This window comes from Nyctereutes procyonoides, unplaced genomic scaffold, assembly GCF_905146905.1.
Source record: "Nyctereutes procyonoides isolate TBG_1078 unplaced genomic scaffold, NYPRO_anot_genome, whole genome shotgun sequence".
Taxonomy (NCBI): domain Eukaryota; kingdom Metazoa; phylum Chordata; class Mammalia; order Carnivora; family Canidae; genus Nyctereutes; species Nyctereutes procyonoides.
This window is the reverse complement of record NW_026575040.1, coordinates 587,111-611,789: the sequence shown is the minus strand read 5'-3', so window position 1 is coordinate 611,789 and position 24,679 is coordinate 587,111. Positions and strand designations below refer to the sequence as shown.

The 24,679-nt window shown below is 38.5% G+C and overlaps 1 protein-coding gene and 1 pseudogene across 2 annotated transcripts in view; one reads left to right on the top strand and one right to left on the bottom strand.

Annotated features, from left to right (window-relative positions):
• The window catches only part of ETFA (electron transfer flavoprotein subunit alpha), an 83,057-nt gene that overhangs the window by 5,294 nt on the left and 53,084 nt on the right, over window positions 1-24,679 (top strand). For both annotated transcript variants that reach the window (XM_055319850.1, XM_055319851.1), the window contains exons 2-8: window positions 9,954-10,100; window positions 12,455-12,536; window positions 12,639-12,721; window positions 21,717-21,816; window positions 23,242-23,352; window positions 23,960-24,061; window positions 24,401-24,469. In XM_055319850.1, the coding sequence (XP_055175825.1) occupies window positions 9,954-10,100; window positions 12,455-12,536; window positions 12,639-12,721; window positions 21,717-21,816; window positions 23,242-23,352; window positions 23,960-24,061; window positions 24,401-24,469 (694 nt within the window). The remainder of the gene's footprint in view (window positions 1-9,953; window positions 10,101-12,454; window positions 12,537-12,638; window positions 12,722-21,716; window positions 21,817-23,241; window positions 23,353-23,959; window positions 24,062-24,400; window positions 24,470-24,679) is intronic.
• On the bottom strand, window positions 18,082-19,643 carry LOC129506311 (non-structural maintenance of chromosomes element 4 homolog A-like; annotated as a pseudogene).

The window sequence follows — 24,679 nt, the reverse complement described above, 5'->3', positions numbered from 1 at the left end:
TTTGGTATCCAGGTTCTGTTTCCAGTATTGACCTGATTTGTGCCCTTGAGCAAAGTCTTTCCTCTTTGGGGGGCTCTTTAATGTTGTCTGTTCAGTGAAGGTGGTATTCTACATCTACAGTAAGGAGCTGAAGAACGCAGTAAGAGGAAAATAGGTATTTGCAATTAGTTAACATTCTCCTGGGGAAATTAATCTGAATTATGAGTATTGTTTTATATTCATTTGCATTTGAAATTGATTTGTTGACTAATAAGGTACCAAAGAAATATTTTATGCGGAGAGTGAAGCAACCCTTTTCAAGGGCATTTGAATATTCCTGTTTTTATATTCACTGCCAAACGGGAAAGAGTAATAATCATAATTCAGAAGCTGTGAAACTAGTGTGAAGGAACATGACATTTTTCAGAGTCCATGCCCTGTCACTGACAAATGAGCTTGAACTCTGTAATTTGCATGCAAATTTTAATTTCTTTTGAAAGGAGAAAGGGAGCCAATTTTGATGGGGTTCTAAAAGATTTATTGTATAAGGTGAATTCTGTAGAATTATGCTGTCTGCCAATGTGTCTACTAAGGGTCTTGTCTGTTTTTAAAGTGAATGAAGTTGAATATATTTTTAATATTATAATCAATGTCATACAACGTTTTTAGTCATGATTAAAAGTTACCATATTTTATTACTAAAGAGGTTAAAGTAAGTTATTTATTTAAGTACATAAATGTAATATACATTTTATTATTACAAAATGTACGGTAAAGTAGGGATAGGTGGCTTTAATTACATATTTATTTTTTGCTTTAGAACTTGGAAAGTTTTTCCCCCCCAGATTTTATTTATTTGAGGGAGAGAGTGAGCATGAGTGAGGGGTGGGGTGGGATAGGAGCAGAGGGGAGAGGGAGAAGCAGCTCCCCTGTGAGCAGGGAGCCTGATGCTGGTCTCCAGGGCTTCTTGTGGGATCAGCTATCTTTGTTGTGACTGCATTGTAATCTTGCAGCTTAGCTTCTTCCACTGCCCAGGCCTGTTTCCTTGATGCCTCACAGATGCTGTTTCTAGTACTCCCCAATAAACTTCTTGTACAGTCACACACACAAAAGGAAGTGTAAGTATAAGATGGCAACAGGCATTTAAAGCATCCACTGTCTAGCTGTGTTCATTCTTGGAAGAATTAAGACAACAGTCTTTTTGATTTTCTGTGGCTTAGATGAGCAACCTTGGGGAAAGGCAGATCTAGAGTCTTAAAATTGCTTTCTATATTTCAGTGTATGGAGTCGAAGTATTTAAAGGATGTTTTTTAAAGCAACAGATTTTTTTTTTTTTAAATAGACTATTTGGGGGAGCAGTTTTAGGTTCACAGCAAAATTGAGCAGAAAGTACAGAGAGTTTCCGTATGTCCCCCTCCCCCCCACCTGTCCTCACCTTCCCCACTCTCCCCAGCCTCTATCAGGGTCCTGCACCAGAGTGATAACTTTTGTTCCAGTGGATGAATCCATATTGACATTATCATCCATATCCATAGTTTACATTAGGACACAGTTACATTACATATTTATATAGTTCACTTAGTATTCTATATTCTATGGGTTTTGACAAATGGACAGTGGCATGTATCCACCATTATATTAAATACAGAGCAGTTTCACTACCTTGAAATATACCAGGCTCTGCTTCTTGCCTCTCACCTTCCGGCCTTGAACCCCTGCAGCTGCTGATCTTTTCACTGTGGCTACAGCTTTGCTACAGCTTTGCCTTTCCAGCCTGTTAAGTGGAACTATATATAGTATGTAGCCTTTTCATAGCCTGATAGCACCTTTTTTTTCCTTCTTTTTAAAGTGCTGAATATTCTGTTCCCTGGATGAATTACAGTTTATCCATTTACCTACTGAAGGACATTTTGGCTGCTAACAGGTTTTGGCAATTATGAGTAAAGCTGCTGTAGATATCCATGTGCAGGATTTTGTGTGTAAATAAGTTTCAAAACTCCTCATTTGAGGAGTATGACTATTGGATTGTATGATAAGATTTGAGAATGGCAGCATTTTTGAGAAGCTGCCACATTGTCTTCCAAAGTGGCTGTACAATTTTTAATTTCCACCGGAATTCCTATTGCTCTATATCCTCACCAGCATGTGGTGGTGTCAGCGTTTTGGATTTTCACTATTCTAATAGGTACGCAGTAGTATTTTAATTTTGTTTTAATTTGCAGTTCCCTCATGATACATGATGTTGAACATCTTTACATGTGCTTATTTACCATCCGTATATCTTCTTTGGTGAGGTGTCTGTTCAGATCTTTTGCCCATATTTAAAAATCAGTTTGTTTCTTATGGTTGAATATTAAGAGTTCTTTGTGTTCTTTTCAGTGATGGCCTTTTATCAGTTATGCCTTTTGCAAATCTTTTTCTCCCAATCTGTGGCCTGTCTTCTCATTTTTTTGATGAAGAGGTTTTTAAAATCAATATTCCATTCATTTATTAGATATTTCCTCTGGGCTAGACACTGAAGTAGAAGCTGGGGTTATAGTGGTAAGAAAATAAAATATGGCCCCTGCCCTCAAAATCAAGTGGAGACAAAATAATCAGAAGTATAGTCAAGTGTGGTAAGTGCTACATGTAATGAAGGCAATTCAGTGTATTGTATGGGTAGCAAAGTTAACTAGTCTAAGGAGACCCAAGAAACCTTTTATACATAGCTGACTTTTATCAAGAATTTGTGTTCCGGCCACTTTTCCAGTATTTCAATTCTCACAACTCTGTGAGGTTATCATCATCATCATCATCATTTCATCTCTATTTTATGATCAGGGAACTGAGACACAGAGACGTTACATTGGAGGTGGAAGTCTAAAGCCAGGCAGGGTGGCTCCAGAGCTTGTACTCTTTACTACTGTACTGTACTAAAGCTTCTTGGAAAGATTGGCATTTAAGCAGAAAACTTAAGGATGATTGACTGGAAGCTAATCAGGTAACAGAGGAAGAGGTCCTCTAGGTAGACGGAACAATATGAGGGAAGGCTTGGGGTCAGAGAGAGCAGGGCAAGTTCAAGTATCTGAAAATAAGGTGTAAATGGAGAGAGAAATATATGGCTAGAGAGGTAGATCACACCATAAAATAAATGCCTGGTAAGCCAACCTAAAAAGAGCTTACTAATCCTAATGGGGCAGGAAGCAATTGATACGTTTTAAGCAGGGGAATAATGTGCTAGAGTTGTGTCATGGAAAGATCAGTGGGAGAAATGGATTGGGGCAGGGGGGGAAAGCTGGGTTGGGAGATGTTTGGAGTGATCTAGGAGAGGGATAATGACCTGCAACAGGTGGTGGCATTGATGATGGAGAGAAGTGAATGGATTTAGGAGATACTATATTTAGAAGGGAGAATTGTTAGGACTTTAGCAGTTGATTGGATGTGAGGGTTGAGAAGAAACCCTCTGAATATGACTCTCAGATCATGGTTTGGGCAGCTTGTTAGAGAGTGGTGCATCCCCTGAAGAATTCTGGAGAAGCAGTGTGGTAAGGGGCTAGAGGATCAGGGGAAAGAGGAGTTAAGATTTTGATCTGCTTAGTTGGACAGTGTTTGAGAAGTTAGGCAAGTTAAGCAGTTGGATGTACAGACGTAACTTAATTTTAGGTCCAGCGCTTAGGAACAAGATTTATATCTCTTTCTCTTTCCTCCAATATATATGTGATTCTTTTTATAGGTGACAAATTATAAATTAAGCCATGGCAATGAGAATAGTCAATAATTTTGAATATTCTGAGAGAATAAGTAAGGTAAAGCCTGAAAAGTATCTATTGGTAATTTTGGTGAGGACATAAGTCAGAGTACAAGTAGTTGAGGCATGAATGGGAATTAGAGAATTGGAGTGGAAGGTGGGGCTGTGGGTTTTTAATTTTGGCTTCTTTAAAATTGGGAGAGCCTCAAACATGTTTAAATTTTTTTTTTTAATTTATTTTATGATAGTCACACAGAGAGAGAGAAAGAGTCAGAGACATAGGCAGAGGGAGAAGCAGGCTCCATGCACCGGGAGCCCTATGTGGCATTCGATCCGGGGTCTCCAGAATCGCACCCTGGGCCAAAGGCAGGCGCCAATCCGCTGCGCCACCCAGGGATCCCTCAAACATGTTTAAATGTTGATGGGAAGGAGCCCTGGAAAATGGGAGAGGTTGGAGATCTTGCTGAGAGATTAGAAAGAATTCTTCTGCTAGATTTGAGAGGACAGACTCGAGAGCCCAGATAAAGTGATCTGTAGCAGCTTCCATTTTGATAGGACAGGGGTGGGAATTTCTGTTGGATATCAGGAAGGCGAAGCAGGTCCCCTCTAATGGCTTCAGTTTTCATTGTTGAATAAAATAGAAAATGAAGCTCTCAGGGTAGGAAGCATACTCTGTTGGCATTTGACAAACATCAGAAGGGGATATTTGACACAGTTGCCCTGGCGAGTGAGAGTACCAACAGGGATAGTAGCATCCTGACATTGTCAGGCAGTTTTGAGGGCCCACATAAGGTCAGCGACCCAGAACTTAGGGTGACTGAAGCCTGCATTAAGTTATTTAACTGTTTTGAAGAGGTTGGGATTCCTTTTTGGGCTGTTACCTTATTAAGTCCTTCAATAGTTCTCTTTAAATGTTTAATAATTCGGCTCCCTTTTCTCCATAAAAAAGAGGGCCTTAAAGTGTACAGATGCAGTGGATCATGAGATAATAAAATGTAACTTTTGTTTTAAAAACCTTTTCAGTAATGGATCTGTACTTTTTGAATCTTTAGTGGCATCTATACCACTCCTCTACCTAAAGTAGGATTTTAAGGCTGTAGAATTTTTAGACCTGGAAAAGAGGGCTTTGGCATCTTTTTTGTTTGTTTGTTTCTTTTTGAGCAGTGTTATTTTTTAAAAAAGATATTGTTTATTTATTCATGAGAGACACAAAGAGGCAGAGACGTAGGCAGAAGGAGAAGTAGACTCCCCTCGGGGAGCCGGATGCGGGATCACGCCCTGAGCTGAAGGTAGATGCTCAACGGCTGAGCCCACCCAGGTGTCCCTGAGCAGTGCTAGTTTTTAAAAATCAGGAAAATATCTGCTAAGTGAAATCTTATAGGAGTGACCCATATACCGGTTTTCCCTGCAGCTTTCCTATAAAACCTTTCATGAGGTTTTCGCTTCACAGTTGAAGAAGCAATTGCCATTAACTTATATGGAAAATTTTTGAAGTGTTCTCAGACCCAAAGATAACCTCTCTTAGGCTTTTCTGATATGATAGGACATATCTTGTTAATGGATGCACAAAATAAATTGAGATAAATCACAGATGCCCACACAGTTCAAAGCTATGGTAGCTTGACTGCTGAGTGTAGTTTCAGGGAAAGAGCTTGATGGTGCCACTCTCACTGCTTTGGGGTGCACAATGCTTCAGGGTACAGCTGGCTGCAAAACAAATGTAATGTTTTTTTTGCTTTTCACTTTTTTCATAAAAAAGAAAATCCTCTTCAGATTTCTTTTGGTTAGTGAAAATAGGTAGGTCTTCCATAAAAGTGAAATGGCATAAAATGAACTTTTGAAAAGCTAGGGATATGTATATAAAACAGCTTAAAAGTGATGGTACTTTGATGTGAGCTAGTAATTAAAAACTCAGAATCTGGAGTCTGCTTACACATTTTTAAAAAATTACTTATTTGAGAGAGAAGAGCATGTGCATATGTGAGCGAGGATGAGTGGGAATAGGGGCAGGGGGAGAGAAATTCTCAAGCAGACTCCTCTTTGTGGGGCTGGATCCCGGGACCCTGAGATTATGACGTGAACCGAAATCAAGAGCCAGCTGTTTAACTTGACTCTTTAACAACATGGATTTGAACTGTACCAGTCCACTTGCATGTGAATTTTTTTTTTTTTTTGGATAGAGTGCAATACTATATTTTCTTATCTAGTGATTTTATTTTCTCTAGCTTACTTTATTGTAATAATATAGCATGTAATACCTATAACCTACAAAATATGTGTTAATCGACTATTAATGTTATTGGGAAGGCTTCTGGTCAACAATAGGGTATTAGTTTTCAGGGAGTCAAAAGTTACACGTAGATTCTTGACTGTATCAAGGGTCAGTACTCTACTCCCCATGTTGTTCCGCGGTCAGCTCTCTCACTGTATATTTTGGTGTAGTTAATTTGGTTAAAGCAAAGCTGAGGAGCCATTCTGGCAACCCTGCTTGTCTGAGCTTTACTTTATCCTATGTGGTGGTTCCTGAGGTGTGCCTCTCTGGAACCCTTAGACGTCTATGGAATGTAGTTTGAAGTCCTTTGAACTAGTTCCTCTCCCTCAATTTGCAGATAAAGAAACTGGGCTCTAGATTGAGGCATAACATTTTAAAAGCTACAGACCAATTTCTCTTGCTACACACAACTATTTGCTGAATTAAGCCACATAACCATGTTTAGGTGCCGAAGCTTCTCTTTAGGTGGTATCTGAGGAATAAAAGGTAGAACTGAGTTAGAAAGAAGCTCGGTATTAAAAACTATACGGAGTCAGTTGGTAAAGTATATAGAGTGCCTGTATGGTGTATGTAGTAATTAGTAAAGATTAATCAGGTAGATGAACCGAGTGGATTCTTAGGAATATTTTGTTGTTGTTGTTTACTCTTATAATTTTGAATGGTCTTTTAATAAGAATATACAGTATCCCCCCTAGAAGCTCTAAAAAGCTTGATGATTCCTTGGGAGAACTGCCTAATTGTCTTATGATAGAACTATAATTTATGGCAAATATGGGCCTTCTGCCACCAAATCTTGGATTTATTCTTCAAATAGTGATGGAAATCTCATAATTTTTATGGTAAATGGTGTGTGAAACATAATCAAAATATGGTGTCTGATATATATTGGTAATAAGTAGTTTATTACTGGCAATTCTTGTGAAATGTGATTTAAATAATAAATTAGGCCATTGAGTCTTTATTAGAGTTCATTGCAAGATACTGTGCTCTTCTGATTAAAAAAAAAGAGAAAGTACTACATATTTTTTTAAAAGGTTGTATTAGATTCTTTGATGAATAGGCATGGTATTTCTAAGAACTTTGATTCCATCTCAAGAATTGTGACCTGTTGTGAATTGCTACAACTTTCTGGAGAACAGTTTGTGTCAGTCAGTATTAAAACCTTTAAAAATGTGCCTGTTTCTTGATCTAACACTTAGAGCAATTTGTCATAAGAAAAGAATCATACGATATGCATACTTTAACCACCTCCTGTAAGAAAGCAATTTTATTGAAAAAAAAAAAAGTTATACAAGCAAGTACGTGATCTGGCAGCAACAAAAGTCTCATTTCTTCCTCCTTCTTTGCTTCCTTTGAGTAAACAAAAAGGGAGGAAAAAGACAAATGCCATCCATGATATATAATGCAGTGATTCCTTCCTCTGGCATATCCCTAGAGTCTCTGGTCCCCAGCTCTGGGATTGGTGCATCAAAGATAGAGATGATTAAAAGGACTGAGGAGAAGGTTGAGGATGAACTGATACAGGTAGGAAGCTTAGGGGAAGAAGGGTCCCTATAGCTTGTTGAAGGTTCCATTGAATCTAGCTTAGTCTTCTATGGAGTCAGAGCAGCTAATGTCTAGCCAGCTTCCAATCAGAAGGGTCTTTCTAGAATAAAACAAATTCTCGTTTGTTGAGGATGAGTGCAAAGATTTAGTTATGAGGATGATCTTCTCTACATTGTTTGTTTTTTTTAAATGTATTTTATTACTATTTTTTAAAGTAATCTCTACACCCAGTGTGGAACTCAAGCCACAACCCTGAGATCAAGAATCACACGCTCCACTGACTTTGCCAGCCAGGTGCCCCTGTGTTGTTTATAATAATAAGAAGCTACTAATTACCAAATATATTAAAGGACTGGCAAAACTGGTATGCTCATATACTTCACCAATACAAAGGTGAAGAATATTAAAATATAGCAGTTGGTATGTACAGTATAGTAATAAAAATGAAAAAATATGTATTTTGAAAATTGTGTAATGAGCATTTTAAATTTGTAAATTATACAAATATATGTACATTATAATTTGTAAATATCCAGCTCTGGGTATAAATTTTAAACCATGCTTTCCTCACTCCAACTCCAGATCAAAGATTTTTGTTGAAGTAAGCCATATAGCTATGCCATTTGATCCTCAATGCCTCTTTTTCTCATTTCTCATTGTGATTTTTCACAAGGATAGTTCCAGAATTTTATTATTCCGTCACAGCTATGGTGCCCTTCCTCATGTTTTCACTAGACAGGAACACCTGAACTTCTTCCCTTCTTTCTTTTGATTTTATATTTCATGATCTGGAACCCCCCAGCATTTTGTATTTCTTGATTAATTGAAAAACTGTCCCCGGGGCAGCCCCGGTGGCGCAGCGGTTTAGTGCCGCCTGCAGCCTGGGGTGTGATCCTGGAGACCCGGGATCGAGTCCCACATCGGGCTTCCTGCACGGGGCCTGCTTCTCCCTCTGCCTGTGTCTCTGCCTCTCTCGCTTTCTCTGAATGAATAAATAAATAAATCTTTAAAAAAAAAAAAAAAAAAAAAAGAAAAACTGTCCCCATAATTATATGTAAGCAAATCTTATTTCCCTTAAAATCTTTGAGTACGGTGACCATTCTTGTTCATCTTTGTGTTCCTGGTGTTTGAAATTCTTCCAGATGACCTTAAACTATTAGTGGTCTCTTGATAGTCAACAGTAGATACAGATGGGTCCTGGTTGGTTTCAAGATATGGTCTTGCAAGCTTCTTTTTTGAATTCAGAAACATGTTTAAACAATTGAAACCCAGCAAGATTACTGTGTGGTGTTGTATTTTAAAGACATATTTACATTATCAGTTACTTGGGTGTTGAATATATTATGCCTGAAACAATAGAAAGCAACTTTAGTAATTGATTTCAAACCCATTATTTCTGGATATACTGTATCTTTAGCAGTTTTGCTGCAAGTGAATGTACTTGGTAATAGTTGGATTCCTCATTTGATAGTTAATAGGTTCTACTTAAGAATTTTTTTAAATTTTTTTTTAAATTTTTATTTATTTATGATAGTCACACTCAGAGAGAGAGAGAGGCAGAGACACAGGCAGAGGGAGAAGCAGGCTCCATGCACCAGAAGCCCGATGTGGGATTCGATCCCGGATCCTCAGGATCGCGCCCTGGGCCAAAGGCAGGCGCTAAACCGCTGCGCCACCCAGGGATCCCCTACTTAAGAATTTTATATTTATTTTATTTTTATTGTTTTTGAGAGGGAGCGAAAGCACGCATGCCTGAGTGGGGATGGGGGTGAGGGGCAGAGGGAGAGAGAGAGAGAGAGAGAATCTTGAGCAGGCTCCAATCCACACTCAGCGCAGAGTCTGAAATGGGGCCCAATCTCATGACTGAGATCGTGACCTGGGCAGAAATCAAGAGTTGCATGCTTAACCAACTGAACCACCCAGACCACCCTCTAACTGAGGATTTTATTTATTTATTAGCACGAGTGGCAAAGTGGGACAGAGGGAGAGGGAGGAGCAGACTCCCTGCTGAAAAGGGAGCCTGACAAGGGGCTCCATCCCAGAACCCTGGGATCATGACTTGAGCTGAAGGCAGACACTTAACTGGGTCACCCAGGCGCCCCTCTACTTAAGAATTTTAATTTAAATGTAGTTAGCGATTTCTCATTGAACATACAATATTTAGGAGCTTAGATTAGTGGGAGTAATTAAATTTTTCTGACAATACAAATTTGTGTTTTCTCTTTTTTAGGAAAGAATATTAGTAATAGAAAATAGACACAAATAGCTTAATTTTTGCCATTAAGGAAGTACTTTATGAATACATTTATAGAACTGAGTGTTGTATACAGTTGTTTTTTTAAAGCACACATGCTTAACAATTAGAGTTAAAAAAAAACCCTATTTATATTACAATATTCTTTTCTACCTTTTCTTTTTTTTTCCTTTTAGGCCTCACTGCTACGATTTCAGAGTACCCTGGTAATAGCCGAGCATGCAAATGATACCCTAGCACCCATTACATTAAATACCATCACTGCAGCCAAACATCTTGGAGGTGAAGTGTCTTGCTTAGTAGCTGGAACCAAATGTGACAAGGTGAGAAATTTTTAAGGTCAATCATAGCAAATATAATCTCCATCAAGAGACAGGGAAAGATGGCAACAGAGAATTATGCTGAGGACTGTAACCCAAACTGGGCACTAATCCTCATTAAATGGCCAATGTCACAGTCATTACTACATGTGAAAAAGGAACTAAAAGGTTTGCTCACTAAGCATTCTGTCTTTTGAAATGAGGTAAAATACTTGATTTAGTTCCACTGGCACCATCATGTGCCATCAGGTACCAAGTAGAATGATAATATTTGAGTTTGAGGTTAATAGCCGATCCCTTTTGTGTATTGATGAATATACTAGCTAATTGCTTTTAATTCCTGAAAGTGGTAAATCTGCACAAAGTATCATCGGTACTAATTTTTACTTGGTGTAAGAATTCACAGGTAAGTATTATGCTTTTCAAACTGTAGCTGTTACTAAAAGATTATTTCATTTTCATTGTTGAGGAAATGAGATAACAGCTTTGTAAACTAACCCTTTAGAAGGGTGCTATAATACGATTTGCAGGATCCGTACCACTGGGCTACAGTGTAGTTGGGATCATGCTTCGGTTCAGTTGAATCACCAGTTCTCTCCTGTACCACACAGGAGTTGCCAGGTATGCAGTTGGGGACTTGAACCTCAGAGGAAGAAATCTGGAAAGAGCATGTTTCTTTTTAGAGGATTTTATTTTTTATTAAATGGCATTGCCTCAGAACATGTGGTATAATGCAGATGCAGAACGCTGGCGTCACTACTATCTTATGTGAAATCAGTATCTTGAAAGAATGTACTCTAGCAGGTTTGGGGTTAAGTTGTATGGACTTCTTTACCTAAATCCTGCTAACAACTATTGTATCTTATTTATTTGATAGTAACCACGATGTATGATGACATGAGTAAGCTTTTTTTGGTTGCCCTGCTTTTAGATTTAATGTAAGTTCTGGGTTTGATTATTTGACTGTGATTTTAAATAAATATTCAGATATTTTAAAAATATTTGAAATGCTATTTTATTTACACTATTTTGAGAAAAATCAAAGCAGAAATAATTTTCTCTTTAGTTACAATCTTACTGGTTTGTCACATTCTAATCTGAAAGAAAAACAGTACCTGTATAAGGAGACTTTCAATAGCCTAAGCAGATTTCAGTTTTATGTTTTTTTGGTAGCTGTTTATTGTAAGTAGCAAGTGATTTTTCTGTGTAGTGCCAGAATTTTTTGCTGGTAAAAAAGATCATTTTGATAGAAGACAATGTGCCAGTGAATACTTGGTGCAGCAGAGGTACTTTTGCAACCTCGGAAACAGTGAATATCCTTGCAGCCTTTCCTTCCATTGAGGGAGGCAGGAGGCACAGCTTTTTATGCTTGCTTATTGGGGAATCGGCATGGAGGTAAAGAAGAAGACAGAAGACCATGATGTGATGGTTCTGTCTCTGATAAAGCAGACGCCAGTCTTGCTGTAATTTAGAGAATTAAAAGGGGGCATTCCTATTTTTTTTTTTTTACATTTTTTAAATCCAAATTCAATTTGCCCACATGTAGTATGACACTCAGTGTTCATCCCATCAAGTGCCCTCCTCAGTGCCTGTTGCCCAGTTACCCCACCCCTCCACCAACCTCCCCTTCCGCACCCCTTTGTTTCAAATGAGGAAATTCTGCTTGCCTTCTGTATATAGGAAATCTGAGTAATCAAAAAGCTTTCTCAGAATTTCATTTTGATTCCACACAGGAAAAATGAGAAATTAAAATAAAAATTATTTTGCTTTATTATAGATACATATATATGTAACTCGGCAGGAAATTAGAAGTTGACAATGGACCATCATACAAGATTTTTCTATTGCCTAAATTCACTAATTTTAATACCAGGAGAAATTACTATTGCCAAATAAAGTGCAGTGGCCTGTAACCCAGTGTTGTTAAGTCATGTTCTTTACGTCTAGGAGGCCCATTGGCTGTGTTTTTGTGTGTGTGTATGAGAGAACCTAACCATTGCCTCATTTTCACTGTTTCTAAAATGATGAATTTACCGTTGCATTTAATGAGAGGTAAAAAGTACAATTTATAACTAAATTTGAATAGAGAGCTGCGCTAGTTTTGGCTTATCAGTTAATGCCTTTTTTTTTTTTCCCCAAGGTAGGAATTTTTGTTTAAGGTCAATTGGTAATAAGATTAATTAGCCTAAGTTTTTTTTTTTTTTTTATTAAAGAATTTTCTTTTTTCCCCTAAGTCCTTTTTCTGATACGAACGATTTCTGTAGTTGGCCATTAATATCTTATGCTCTGTTGATTTTTGTAGTGGTGGCTCTATTTATATTTTTCTCTCAGATAATTAAAAACTCTTTTAATTATAGGTGACACAAGATCTCTGCAAAGTAGCAGGTGTAGCCAAAGTTCTGGTGGCCCAGCATGATACATACAAAGGCCTCCTTCCAGGTGAGATTTTCCAGTGGAAAAAGTTTAGTATCTAAAGTATGCTTAAATATAAGAATATGAAAATATTATGAAATGTGTTTATAAAATGTGTTTAATTCTCAGAGGAACTGACACCATTGATTTTGGCAACTCAGAAGCAGTTCAATTACACACACATCTGTGCTGGAGCATCTGCCTTTGGAAAGGTGAGAAGATCGAGAATGTGGAATCTGATGTCATTATTTCGATGGGTTAGATTTCATTGTGTTGAAAATGTGCAACAGACTCTGTGTAGGTAGCTAATCCTGGCTTTCTGAATTAATATGATAGTTTTGCTAAAATCCTTTTAAGTCTTTCTTACAATTTCTGTAAAGATGCAATCTTTTCAAATTTTTCAGATTTTGTCATAGAGACAACTCTATTCTTTCAAGATTTTGTCATAATTTACTAGAACGCCACTTCCAGACTTTCAAATTTTCTCATTGAGAAAACTAGGATATTTTTAAAAATTACTTTTTTTTTGAAAACAGTGTTGAACTGTGTGCATGTGAATGTCATTTATAGTGGTAACCCATCTTAAGCAATGGTTTATTTAAGTGGTTGATGGGTATTTACAAAGGCCAAATTCTATCTACTTGGGGAATTTGGAAGGGCTGTGTAGTAGTTGAAAACATCATTAGTGTAAAGAAAGCTGTAATCTGATCATGTGCATTGTGATATGTCTGGAGAAAGAATGTACTATCAGATGATTATCTGCATGAAGTTTTTTTTTTTTTTTTTTTTTTTTTTTTTATAAATTAATTTTTATTGGTGTTCAATTTACCAACATACAGAATAACACCCAGTGCTCATCCCGTCAAGTGTACCCCCCAGTGCCCGTCACCCATTCACCCCCACCCCCCACCCTCCTCCCCCTCCACCACCCTAGTTCATTTCCCAGAGTTAGAAGTCTTTATGTTCTGTCTCCCTTTCTGATATTTCTCACACATTTCTTCTCCCTTCCCTTATATTCCCTTTCGCTATTATTCATATTCCCCAAATGAATGAGAACATACACTGTTTGTCCTTCTCCGGTTACTGTGGCCAAGTTCAAAAAGGGTGTTGCCTGAGTTCTCCTCTGGGATTTTGATGGAATCTTGTCTCACATTTAGATCTTTCATCTATTTTGAGTTTATCTTTGTGTATGGTGCAAGAGAGTGGTCCAGTTTCATTCTTCTGCATGTGGATGTCCAATTTTCCCAGCACCATTTATTGAAGAGACTGTCTTCCAGTGGATCGTCTTTCCTCCTTTATCGTATATTAGTTGACCATAAAGTTCAGGGTCCACTTCTGGGTTCTCTGTTCTGTTTCATTGATCTATATGTCTGTTTTTGTGCCAGTACCACACTGCCTTGATGAACACAGCTTTGTAGTACAACCTGAAATCTGGCATTGCGATGCCCCCAGATATGGTTTTCTTTTTTTAAAATTCCCCTGGCTGTTTGGGGTCTTTTCTGATTCCACACAAATCTTAAAATAATTTGTTCTAAGTCTCTGAAGAAAGTCCATGGTATTTTGATAGGGATTGCATTATACGTGTAAATTGCCCTGGGTAACATTGACATTTTCACAATATTAATTCTGCCAATCCATGAGCATGGAATATTTTTCCATCTCTTTGTGTCTTCCTCAATTTCTTTCAGAAGTGTTCTGTAGTTTTTAGGGTATATTTTGAGAACCATTTGAATGGTAAATGGTTCTCCAACCTTTTATTTTCAGGTTGTAGGTGTCCTTCTGTCTAAAATGAGTCTCTTGTAGACAGCAAATAGATGGGTCCTGTTTTTTTATCCAGTCTGAAACTCTGCGCCTTTTGATGGGGTCATTAAGCCCATTCACGTTCAGAGTTACTTGAACTTCTTCTTAAAGGGGAGTTTTAAGAGTCCCCCTTAAAATTTCTTGCAGAGCTGGTTTGGAGGTCACATATTCTTTCAGTTCCTGCCTGTCTTGGAAGCTCTTTATCTCTCCTTCCATTTTGAATGAGAGCCTTGCTGGATAAAGTATTCTTGGTTGCATGTTCTTCTCATTTAGGACCCTGAATATATCCTGCCAGCCCTTTCTGGCCTGCCACGTCTCTGTGGAGAGGTCTGCTGTTACCCTAATATTCCTCCCCATGAAAGTCAGGGACTTCTTGTCTCTTGCTGCTTTAAGGATCTTCTCTTTATCTTTGGAATTTGCAAGCTTCACTATTAGATGTCGAGGTGTTGAACGGTTTTTATTGATTTTAGGGGGGGATCTCTCTATTTCCTGGATCTGAATGCCTGTTTCCCTTCCCAGATTGGGAAAGTTTTCAGCTAGGATTTGTTCAAATACATATTCTGACCCTCTGTCCCTTTCGGCGCCCTCGGGAACCCCAATTAAACGTAGGTTTTTCTGCCTCAGGCTGTCGTTTATTTGCCTTAATCTGTCTTCATGGTCCTTCAATTGTTTATCTCTTTTTTCCTCAGTTTCCCTCTTTGCCATTAACTTGTCTTCTATGTCACTCACTCGTTCTTCCACCTCGTTAACCCTCGTCGTTAGGACTTCTAGTTTGGATTGCATCTCATTCAATTGATTTTTAATTTCTGCCTGATTGGATCTAAATTCTGCAGTCATGAAGTCTCGTGAGGCCTTAATGCTTTTTTCTAGAGCCACCAGTAGCTGTAGAATAGTGCTTCTGAATTGGCTTTCTGACATTGAAGTGTAATCCAGATTTTGTAACTCTGTGGGAGAGAGGGCTGTTTCTGATTCTTTCTTTTGAGTTGAGGTTTTCCTTCTAGTCATTTTGCTCAGTGCAGAGTGGCCAGAAACAAGTTGTATTGGAACACGGGGGAGTATCACTGGCCCCTCTAGCTGGTCTTCTGGGGGAGGGGCCTGTTGCGTTGATTTTCAGGTGTTAGCACTTGGGGGAGCTGCTCTGCCCCTGCCTGCTGCAGGGCTCTGCGGGGGTTGTTTACCCCGCCAGGCCCCAGGAGGAACAGCAGCAGTTGCTATGGCAACTCTGGAAGCCTGGATTCAGCCTCCGCAGGAACTATGGGGCTCGGGCTCTCGGCTCTCCGTCCGCAGGGCCTGGAGGCTCCGGGGCGGGGCCGCTGATCTGCTCAGCTCGGGGCAGGAGCGTCCTCGCTGTCTCGGGCCCTCCCGGCCTCTGCCTGTCCCGGGGGAGGCCGGATCCTGGGCTGTATCCCGGCGCCCTGTGCTCCGGGGCCTGCGCTGTTGGATTCGCGCTCCCGCCCTGCAGCTCCCTCCCTGGAGCCGCTCCCGAGCCCCTCCGAGCTGCTCCGAGCCCCTCCGAGCTGCTCCGGTCGGTCCCTCCGTGCGCGCTGCAGCCCTTAGGGAGCTCGGAGCACTCTCCTGCGCTCGCAGGTGTCTGTTAGTGTCCCCGGGAGCCTGAGGGCATCCCCGCTCTCCTGGGTCCTGCTCCAACTCCCTGCGAGCCCCTTTCCGCCCGCCCGGGAAGGTTGGTGCAGCTCCTGCTCCTCCGGGACGGGGCTCTCCCGTCCTGGGGACACTCGCCCGGCCTCAGCCCGGCTCCTCGCGGGGCCCCTCCCCCTCGGAGGCCTTTTGTTCCTTTATTTCTTTTTCCCCGTCTTCCTACCTTGATAGAAGCGTGAACTCTTCTCACTGTAGCATTCCAGCTGGTCTCTCTTTAAATCTCAGGCCGAATTCGTAGATTTTCAGGATGATTTGAAGGTTATCTAGGTAATTTGGTGGGGACAGGTGATTTGGGGACCCTGCTCTTCCGCCATCTTGCCCCTCCCTCTGAAGTTTTTTAAAAAAAGAGAGAAAGTAAGGGGAGCCCAAGATAATTTGTCAGTGGGTTGTTCTTGCTTTTTGTGGACTTGGGTATTCTAGCTCCCTTTTCACCCATTCTTAATAAGCTGCAGGTTTTAGTTTTACCTTTAAAGATTATAAATTAGGTTGTAAGCTGCAGGTTTTAGTTTTACTTTTAAAGATTATAAATTAGGTTGTACACAAATACATTTGTATTATAAAGGACACATATAGATAGTAGTATGCAGAGCAAGGTATCAAATTCCCCTTTTCTTCCCAACTGCCTCTTCCTAATTCAGAAGTATAGGTGTTAACAAATTGTACATTCTTTTAGTCTTCTTGCTGTGGATTTTGAAATTATAATACCCACACAAATCTTTTTTACTCCTAAAATATATTAACATATCATGAATTGTTTTGTGACTGGTGGTTTTTACTTAAGAATGTATCTTGAAAATATTTGCTCATGTCCGACTCATTTTCTATGGCTGTATAGCTTTTAGCTGTACATCTTTTTAGCCAAAGATGGACAGTTAGGTTGTTTCTAATTTTTTACATTTCTAAACCTGCTACAAAGGAAGAGTCCTTATACATACATCCTTATACATATGCTTAGAATAGAGCTGTAGAAGTGAAATATTTGGGTCAAAGACTGTGTGCTTTTAAAATTTTGATATATATTGCTAATTGCTGTCTTAAGAGGAGGTCTCAGGTTACATTCCATTAGTCGCATAAGAGAGTACCTTGCCAACATCTGGTATTTAAAATTTTAACATTTTCCCCTCAATCTGATGGGTAAAAAACTCTATCTTTTTAAATTTTGCATTTATCTGATCATGAGATCAAATATCTTTTCATATAGTTATGGTTTTTATTTCTTCTTTGAGTTTTCTCAATTTGACTTTATTTCCTTTTACTATAATAATTCTGATGTAATTGATTTTAAAATATGAGTTTGAGGAATAAGATATAATATCTTAAATCACTAATCATGTTGAGTGATGATAACTGTGAGCTTCCAAGACATTGATCTCTTCTCTTACAAATGAGTAGTGTTTGGGAATATTTATTTGTGATGTGGTATTGCTTCTAGACATGAATCACTGCAAACCATGTAGAGAACTTGCAGAATAACTCCTGTAAATTGCTGTAGTTTGTTTTTTACCTTTAGAATTATCAGTTTGAACTCACTAAATTTTTTCTTTTAAAGTTAACAGAATTTCTAGGCAGTAACGATATTCAGTCTACAATGTAAATTCATGAGTTTAATGAACAATTATCCTTTTATTAGGTTGTCATATTACAGACTATCATAAAGTTTTGTTTTTTTTAATAGTATTTAGTAACTGATAAGTAAAATGGCTCCATAGACCTATATGACCTTCGGCTAGTCATTTTACCTTCCTGAAGTCTGTTTTTCCTTATATGTAAAATGATGCAGTTTGACCAAGTGATGTCCAAGGTCTACCAAGTAGAGATGTTAAAAAAATGGAATACGTTTCCAGAGTAAGGGTTAACATCCAACTTTCTGTTATAGATGAGCATTGAACTAAAAGATCTTTGTGGACCATTCTGAGAGTTTTGATTCTGTGCTAGATGATTTAACCAATTTCATGAGTCTTGAGTTTGTGTTGACAATTCTTTTAAAAGATTATTAACCAAGAAAGGATGTTTGTTGCATCTAATTAGCTAGATTTTAATAGTCTGACTTTTTTTTTATGGCAGTGAATTTCCTTTAATCAAAGACAACCATGACAAATTCATTAACTATCAAAAGCTACATTTTACTAAAAACAATCTGTCTTTAAAAATGTTTAATCATACAATATATACAATACATGCTGCTTCCCTTTTTGGATTTCATTATCCATCTGAGTCCTTTGCTGGCGTCAAGTGCTTAGCCTCTGCTGGCTCTGGCCTGAAGCAATCACAGGCTCTGATATCTCGAAGGTCTTCACGATCTCCTCCCAGTCACGGTAGCTCAAAGCTATAATTCCTTGATTCCTAATTTGGGTGTTTTGGTCAATTCCCTCATTTTCTTCATTAATATTAACAGGTTCTATTATTGGTAGTCGGTCTTGGTCAAGCTTTATTCTTGCAAAACCATCCTTTATTAATGAAGGAAACATGAAAGATGTTTTCCACTGTTCGGGGGGAAAGAATGTGGATCAACCACAAAATCAAAGAACAACATAGGAGTATTGGGATCTTCTTGGAAATATGTCTGCAAGAATCCCAAAATTCTTTACACTTCTTTCTCTGTCGCTTCTTGATGTGATTCTTCCATTTCACTTAACTGGTCAGGCATTGTCTTCTATTCTGTCCTGGGACCTTTTCTTGGACGTTCACTTCGTGGCTTTGGCACAGGGAACTCTCCTTGTATTGAACCCAACAGAAAGTGGAATGTATGGGTTTTATTAAAGGTGTTTTCTGCTGTTTTGCCTGATATTTTCCAGGAGTCATAGACTATGAATTCAAAATCAGAACTATCTTCATCACGGATAAGTTCTTTGGCTTCTAGTGGATTTATACCCATATGTGTCCGTAGAGTTTCAACATATCAAACGAGTTCAGATCAGAACACAGTTGCTTTGCTTTCTCTTTGCCCAAATCTGAAGCCAAAATGAGAAACTGGGCATCTAGGACTGCTTCTCTTGCTCGGGACACTCCATTAAACAGAGTGTTGGCCTCTTCAAGGACCTCTGTTAATTTGTCTCTGGCATTCAGTATATCCTCCCGGTTTTCTCTAAGCCACAGGAACTCTCAAAGGAGCCCGGCCGCCTCTCGCCTTCACCCAAGGGGCTCCAGGGCTCGTGTAGCCGCAGAGGAGCGCTCCTAACGGCGGCTCCCAAACTTTGCAAGCCCGGAGGCCCCGAGAGGGCGAGCGGGGCCGCCCCGAGTTTCCGAGTTTCCGAGTGGGCGGTGTGGGTGCGGTGCGGCCCGAGTGCCGGCGTTTCGGACAGCTCCCCGGACAGCTCCCCCGTGGCGCGGCCCCCCGCCAAGGCCGCGCAGCAGGGCCACCCCGCGGGCAGACCGAGCGGGGCCGGGCCGCTGGGCCTGCCTAATAGTCTGACTTTAATTGCTGTGTTGTAACATACGAAATGTTTTGAAAACAAGGGTTACATAAGAGTAGCTGGTGTTGTAGTCTCTGAATGGGTTTGGAATGAGAAAGAGTCCATTAGGTGAAGCTAAGCAATCTGCTCTGTTAACAGTCCTTTACCAACTGTGGTTTTGAGTTAGCACACTTTTATACCGGTATGCTAGAATTTAAAAATCTGTCATCTTTTTGCTTATGAAAAAACACCCTGACAGTTGTTGCCTTTCCTCCCCTGAAACCATGTGGTCAAGCCTGTTTGGATAGCATAGAGATAGATGTTTACCCTCTACCTTCTCAGGATACTTAAATGAAGGATCAGACCTGGAGAAATATATGCCTCTAAGCATCCTGGCAAATCTTTTTCAAGTTGTGCTGAAATGAAACAAGGGATAATGGAAGTACAAAAGATACTAAGTTTCAAGCAATTTAGAAAGTTTAAGACTATAAAAAGAGACTGTGTTTGTAAAAGAATTTGCTCAGCCAGGTAACAATATTCCAGTAGTATTTCCTGAATAAAGAAGGTGATTTCAGAAATGACTGCATGAAGCAGGCTTTAAGTACTGTAAAATTTGATTTCTTTTGAAAATAGATATCTTCTAAAATTCTTATTTACCAAGTTAGAAGTATGTTTAATGGCACTTTGTTTTCCCAAACGCTTTATTTTTTGAGCGATCTTAGTTTTTCTCATTGTGATTTTATAAACTGTGGTACTTTTCAGTAGCTCTCTGTCATGGTTAAAGGAGGCCTGCTATATAATGAAGATAAAAATAAACTGAAAATTAGGAAATCTTTCCTGTTGTAGATATGACAGGTGGAAAATTGATATAACACTTGTTAGTATCAGTATATATAGAACCACTTACTAGATACAGGATAGGAACACAAGAGGAATAGAAGACACAAACCTCTACCCTGGGGGTGCTTATAAGTTTACTTGAGGATCATTATATAGTATGTATATTAAAATTATTTTAAAACAAACTACATGTTAATGCAATTAAATAGTATAATTGTACATGCTTGTAGGAGGATACAGAATAAAGGAGTAATCTTGGGAGAAGTATTAGAGAACAAAGAGGGTTTGGGGACAGAATTCAGGAGAGGAACTTGAACACTGTTGCAGTGAGAGTTTGCTAGAGATGGTGTCATGTACCAAGTTCAGGAGATGCCATGGAGTAAGCTCTGTGTAGAAAGCAGTGTAGAATTCAGCTTTCCGTTTGTTTGATAAAAGCAATGCGGGGCGCCTGGGTGGTTCAGTCGGTTAAGGGACTGGCTTAGGCTCAGATCACGATCTCAGGGTCCTGGGATGGAGCCCCCAGCTGGGCTCCCTGCTTGGCGAAGAGTCCACTTCTCCTTCTTCCTCTGCCCCCCCTCCGCCCTCCTGGTGGGGGACACGTGTGCGACCTCTCTCTCTCAGATAAATAAATCTTAACTTGAAAAAGAAAGCAATACTTAACTTTTTGGATTACATTTAGATGATAGAAACCTTTGAATCTAGAAAGTATGGACATTCTGTCTTCACTAAAATTCTGTTCTAGAGCCCTAGGGTTTAGAATTGTAGACTAAAAGCTAGGAATCCTCTTTCTGTCATTGGTGAGGTGAAGTAACTGAGACCTGGGGATATTGTGGCTTTCCCAGAGATCTCTACTAGTGAGGGCAAAGTTATCACACATACCTATGTCAGAGAGATGTTGTATGCATATACAAGGAAAAGCATTTACATTAATTTTGTTGCTCCTGTATGTATTATACAGGCTGTGCTTCACCTTTCTCATTCTTGTTTGTTTTATGGTTACATAGGATTCCATGATATAGATGAGGTATAACCAAGAAGCCTGTCCTCTGTTGATGGGTATTTAGGTTAGTTTTGATCTTTTTGATTTAATATTGATTTTTAATAAGACGAAATGTCTGCTTTGAGATTTTTTCTTTTATATATATTAAGTAAATATATACATGTATAATCTTTTTTAGTACTTGAGGATTTTATTACTCTTTTAAATATTTTTCTGTTTTACCTAAATTCAGTAATCCAAGATGGTCATACTTTGTGAGTGATGTTCATTAAAGCAAATATTGTATCTTATAATTCAACATACTGAGTTAAGATGGTTTATTACTGTATTTCTCATAAAACTCTTAATCTCAAAGACTATCCAAAAAGCTTGAAGTTGTGGTATGTCTAAAGATGCATATGAAATAAAAAATATTTGAATTAAAATTTCTACAGAATATGCATTTAGAAAATGTTAGTGTCGATAGTTGATAGCCATCTGTAAGTGTGTATGTGTGCAATTCACTATTTTTGCTTTTAGAACCTTTTGCCCAGAATAGCAGCCAAACTTGATGTTGCCCCAATTTCTGACATCATTGCAATCAAGTCTCCTGACACATTTGTGAGAACTATTTATGCAGGTGAGTACCCAAGGAAAAGAATTAATCAACCTGTTAACTTTTCATGAATTTTAAAAGCAGAAATTAATTTGAAGATAGGATTTTAAACAGGTCATACACTTGCTTTAAATGGACCATCTTTTTTTTTTTTTTTTAAGATTTTATTTATTTATTCATGAGAGACAGAGAGAGGCAGAGACATAGGCAGAAGGAGAGGCAGGCTCCATGCAGGGAGCCCAATGTGGGACTCGATCTCAGGACCCCAGGATCATGCCCTGCGCCAAAGGCAGATGCTTAACCGCTGAGCCACCCAGGCATCCCTAAGGTTTTTGAGAAAAATCTTAATCTTAGAATTGCTTCTAGACCATGACATGAAATTCTTTTTAATAGATTCAGAGCACAGTTCTTTCCTGCTTATTCAGTTTATAGAGCAATGAGATTTTTCCAGTCGTCATCAATAAAAATTAGATTCATTATTCAATATATTTTGTAAGTGGCACCTGAGTTTTATTTATTTATTTTATTTTTTTATTTTTATTTATTTATGATAGAGAGAGAGAGAGAGAGAGAGAGGCGCAGAGACATAGGCAGAGGGAGAAGCAGGCTCCATGCACCGGGAGCCCAATGTAGGATTCAATCCTGGGTCTCCAGGATCGCGCCCTGGACCAAAGGCAGGCGCCAAACTGCTGTGCCACCCAGGGATCCCTGGCACCTGAGTTTTAAAGCAAAACTTTAACTTAAAAAAATATATAGTATTCTTAATCTTCACAGCTTCTACTCCGTTTCCATCTGCATTAGGAAATTCATTTCAGTGTCTCTAGTTGATCTTTTGTAAGCCCACTGGTGCCTAGTGGGGCTAGAGAAGGCAGTGAACTCTTTGTTCTTTCTGAGTGCAATTGTGTGTTTCAATTTAATGGTCAATTCTCAAATTAGATCTTTCATCTTTAGTAGAGTTAGGGGAAATATTGGTGAAGTTTAGGTCACTCTTATGTAATTGCTAATCCATAATAAATGTCTTAAATTCTTTTAAAATCCTGGCATATCACACCTCTTGTTCTTTATGCCCTATCACGTTTTCATTTATTTTCCTCTTTTAAGCAAGCCTAGTAGCTGCATTCTCATATTGTTGAGTTACTGTGTTTTTGGAGAAGGAAGCTTTTGTCTATATTCCTTTTAGGAAGAGTATGCCTTATTAGTGTGGCTGCCTAGGTTATTCCAATTTCTTGCTTCCAGGAACCCTTGTCCTACTTTTAAAAATACCCAAGGTTATACAAATAACTACTGATATGTTTCTTTAATGTTATTGTACTTTTTCGTGTACTTAGTAGAGGTAGAAAACAACTGGTCCACAGTTATTTATTTCTTCTTTTCATGAAGTAAATTCTGAACCTCAAAGGAATACTTGCCTTCCATGGCTGATTTTTAAAAAATAAATGTGTATTTCAGGAAATGCTTTATGTACAGTGAAGTGCGATGAGACCGTGAAGGTGTTTTCTGTCCGAGGAACATCTTTTGAAGCTGCAGCAACAAGTGGAGGTAGTGCCAGTTCAGAAAAGGGTGAGTGCTCATTTGAAGTTTTTTGTTTGGTTTTGTTTCTTGGTTTTTAGTTCACTGATTATATTAGGATAAGAGATGGCCTCTGGTTAAATTTCTAATGCAGACTGTCTGAGAGCTCAGTCTAAATAATATTTCTAAGCATTCCAAAAATAAGAAATATTTATAATGTGCCTTTATCATATAATTTTTGGTACTAGGATAGATCAAAGGGGTGTTTAGTTTTACTTTCTCTTACTGTTTCCTATTATAATACTTGAGAGACTTGGTATAATAAAAGAATGTAATTACTAGTGAATGTAGAGAGGGTGTTATTCTTTAATATTTATAGATATCTTACTTGGACCTCATAGAGGGTTATTCCAGTTTTATAGATAGACTCAAAATTAAGTGACTTATCAAAAGACATAGCTAATGAGGTGAAGGCTGGAATCTAATCCCTTCAATTCTTTCCAAAAAAACAGAGAATAAAATTAGAAGCACAAAAAATTCACAGTAACTAACAAGCTTAAATTTCATGGAATTAATTCTTTATGTGTTTCTCTTAAAAGTAACTGTTACTGAATTTTAACTCCCAGCCATTGTTTGGTATCTGTATCAATGTACACAGCATCAAGTACTTCCTCAGTGGGGATAGCAGAATGGCTTGACCAGAAATTAACAAAAAGTGATCGACCAGAGCTAACTGGTGCCAAAGTGGTGGTATCTGGTGGTAAGTGGAATATTGTAATTTATTAATTTTAAAAGATGTTGTATACTTAAAAATACTTTGATTTTATTAGTGTTTATTATAGAGGAGCACAGATTTTTTTTTTTCAGATGTAAGAAGTAGATAAGTTGCAAGTATTACTCCGATTTTACCAATTAGGAAAATGAAACCATGAGCTTAATAACCTAGTTTGGGCTCTCAGATGCACATCGGTATGGCTAGCACCAGGGGGAGCATGGCACAAGTCCTCTCCATAGCTGTATTGAATGGAGTTTATGTTTCCATTATAGATTGAGGTTTATGTTTACTTAATTTGTTGTTTCTTTTTCCCAACTTAATAAGGTCGGGGTTTGAAGAGTGGAGAGAACTTTAAGTTGTTATATGATTTGGCAGATCAACTACATGCTGCAGGTAAAGTTATTTTCTTGAGTAAAAAATTACTCCCTTTTTGTTGGAAGTATTTTTTCTAACTTCATTTATATGTGAGTCACTCAAGGCTGCAGATTAGCTTTATTTGATTTTCAGATTTTCTCTCTGAAACGATTTTTTCTTAGTCTCTAGGTAGAGGGTATAGCATTCAGTGCAGAGAGGGTCCCTTGTGCTTTTTTATTGTTTATGTGA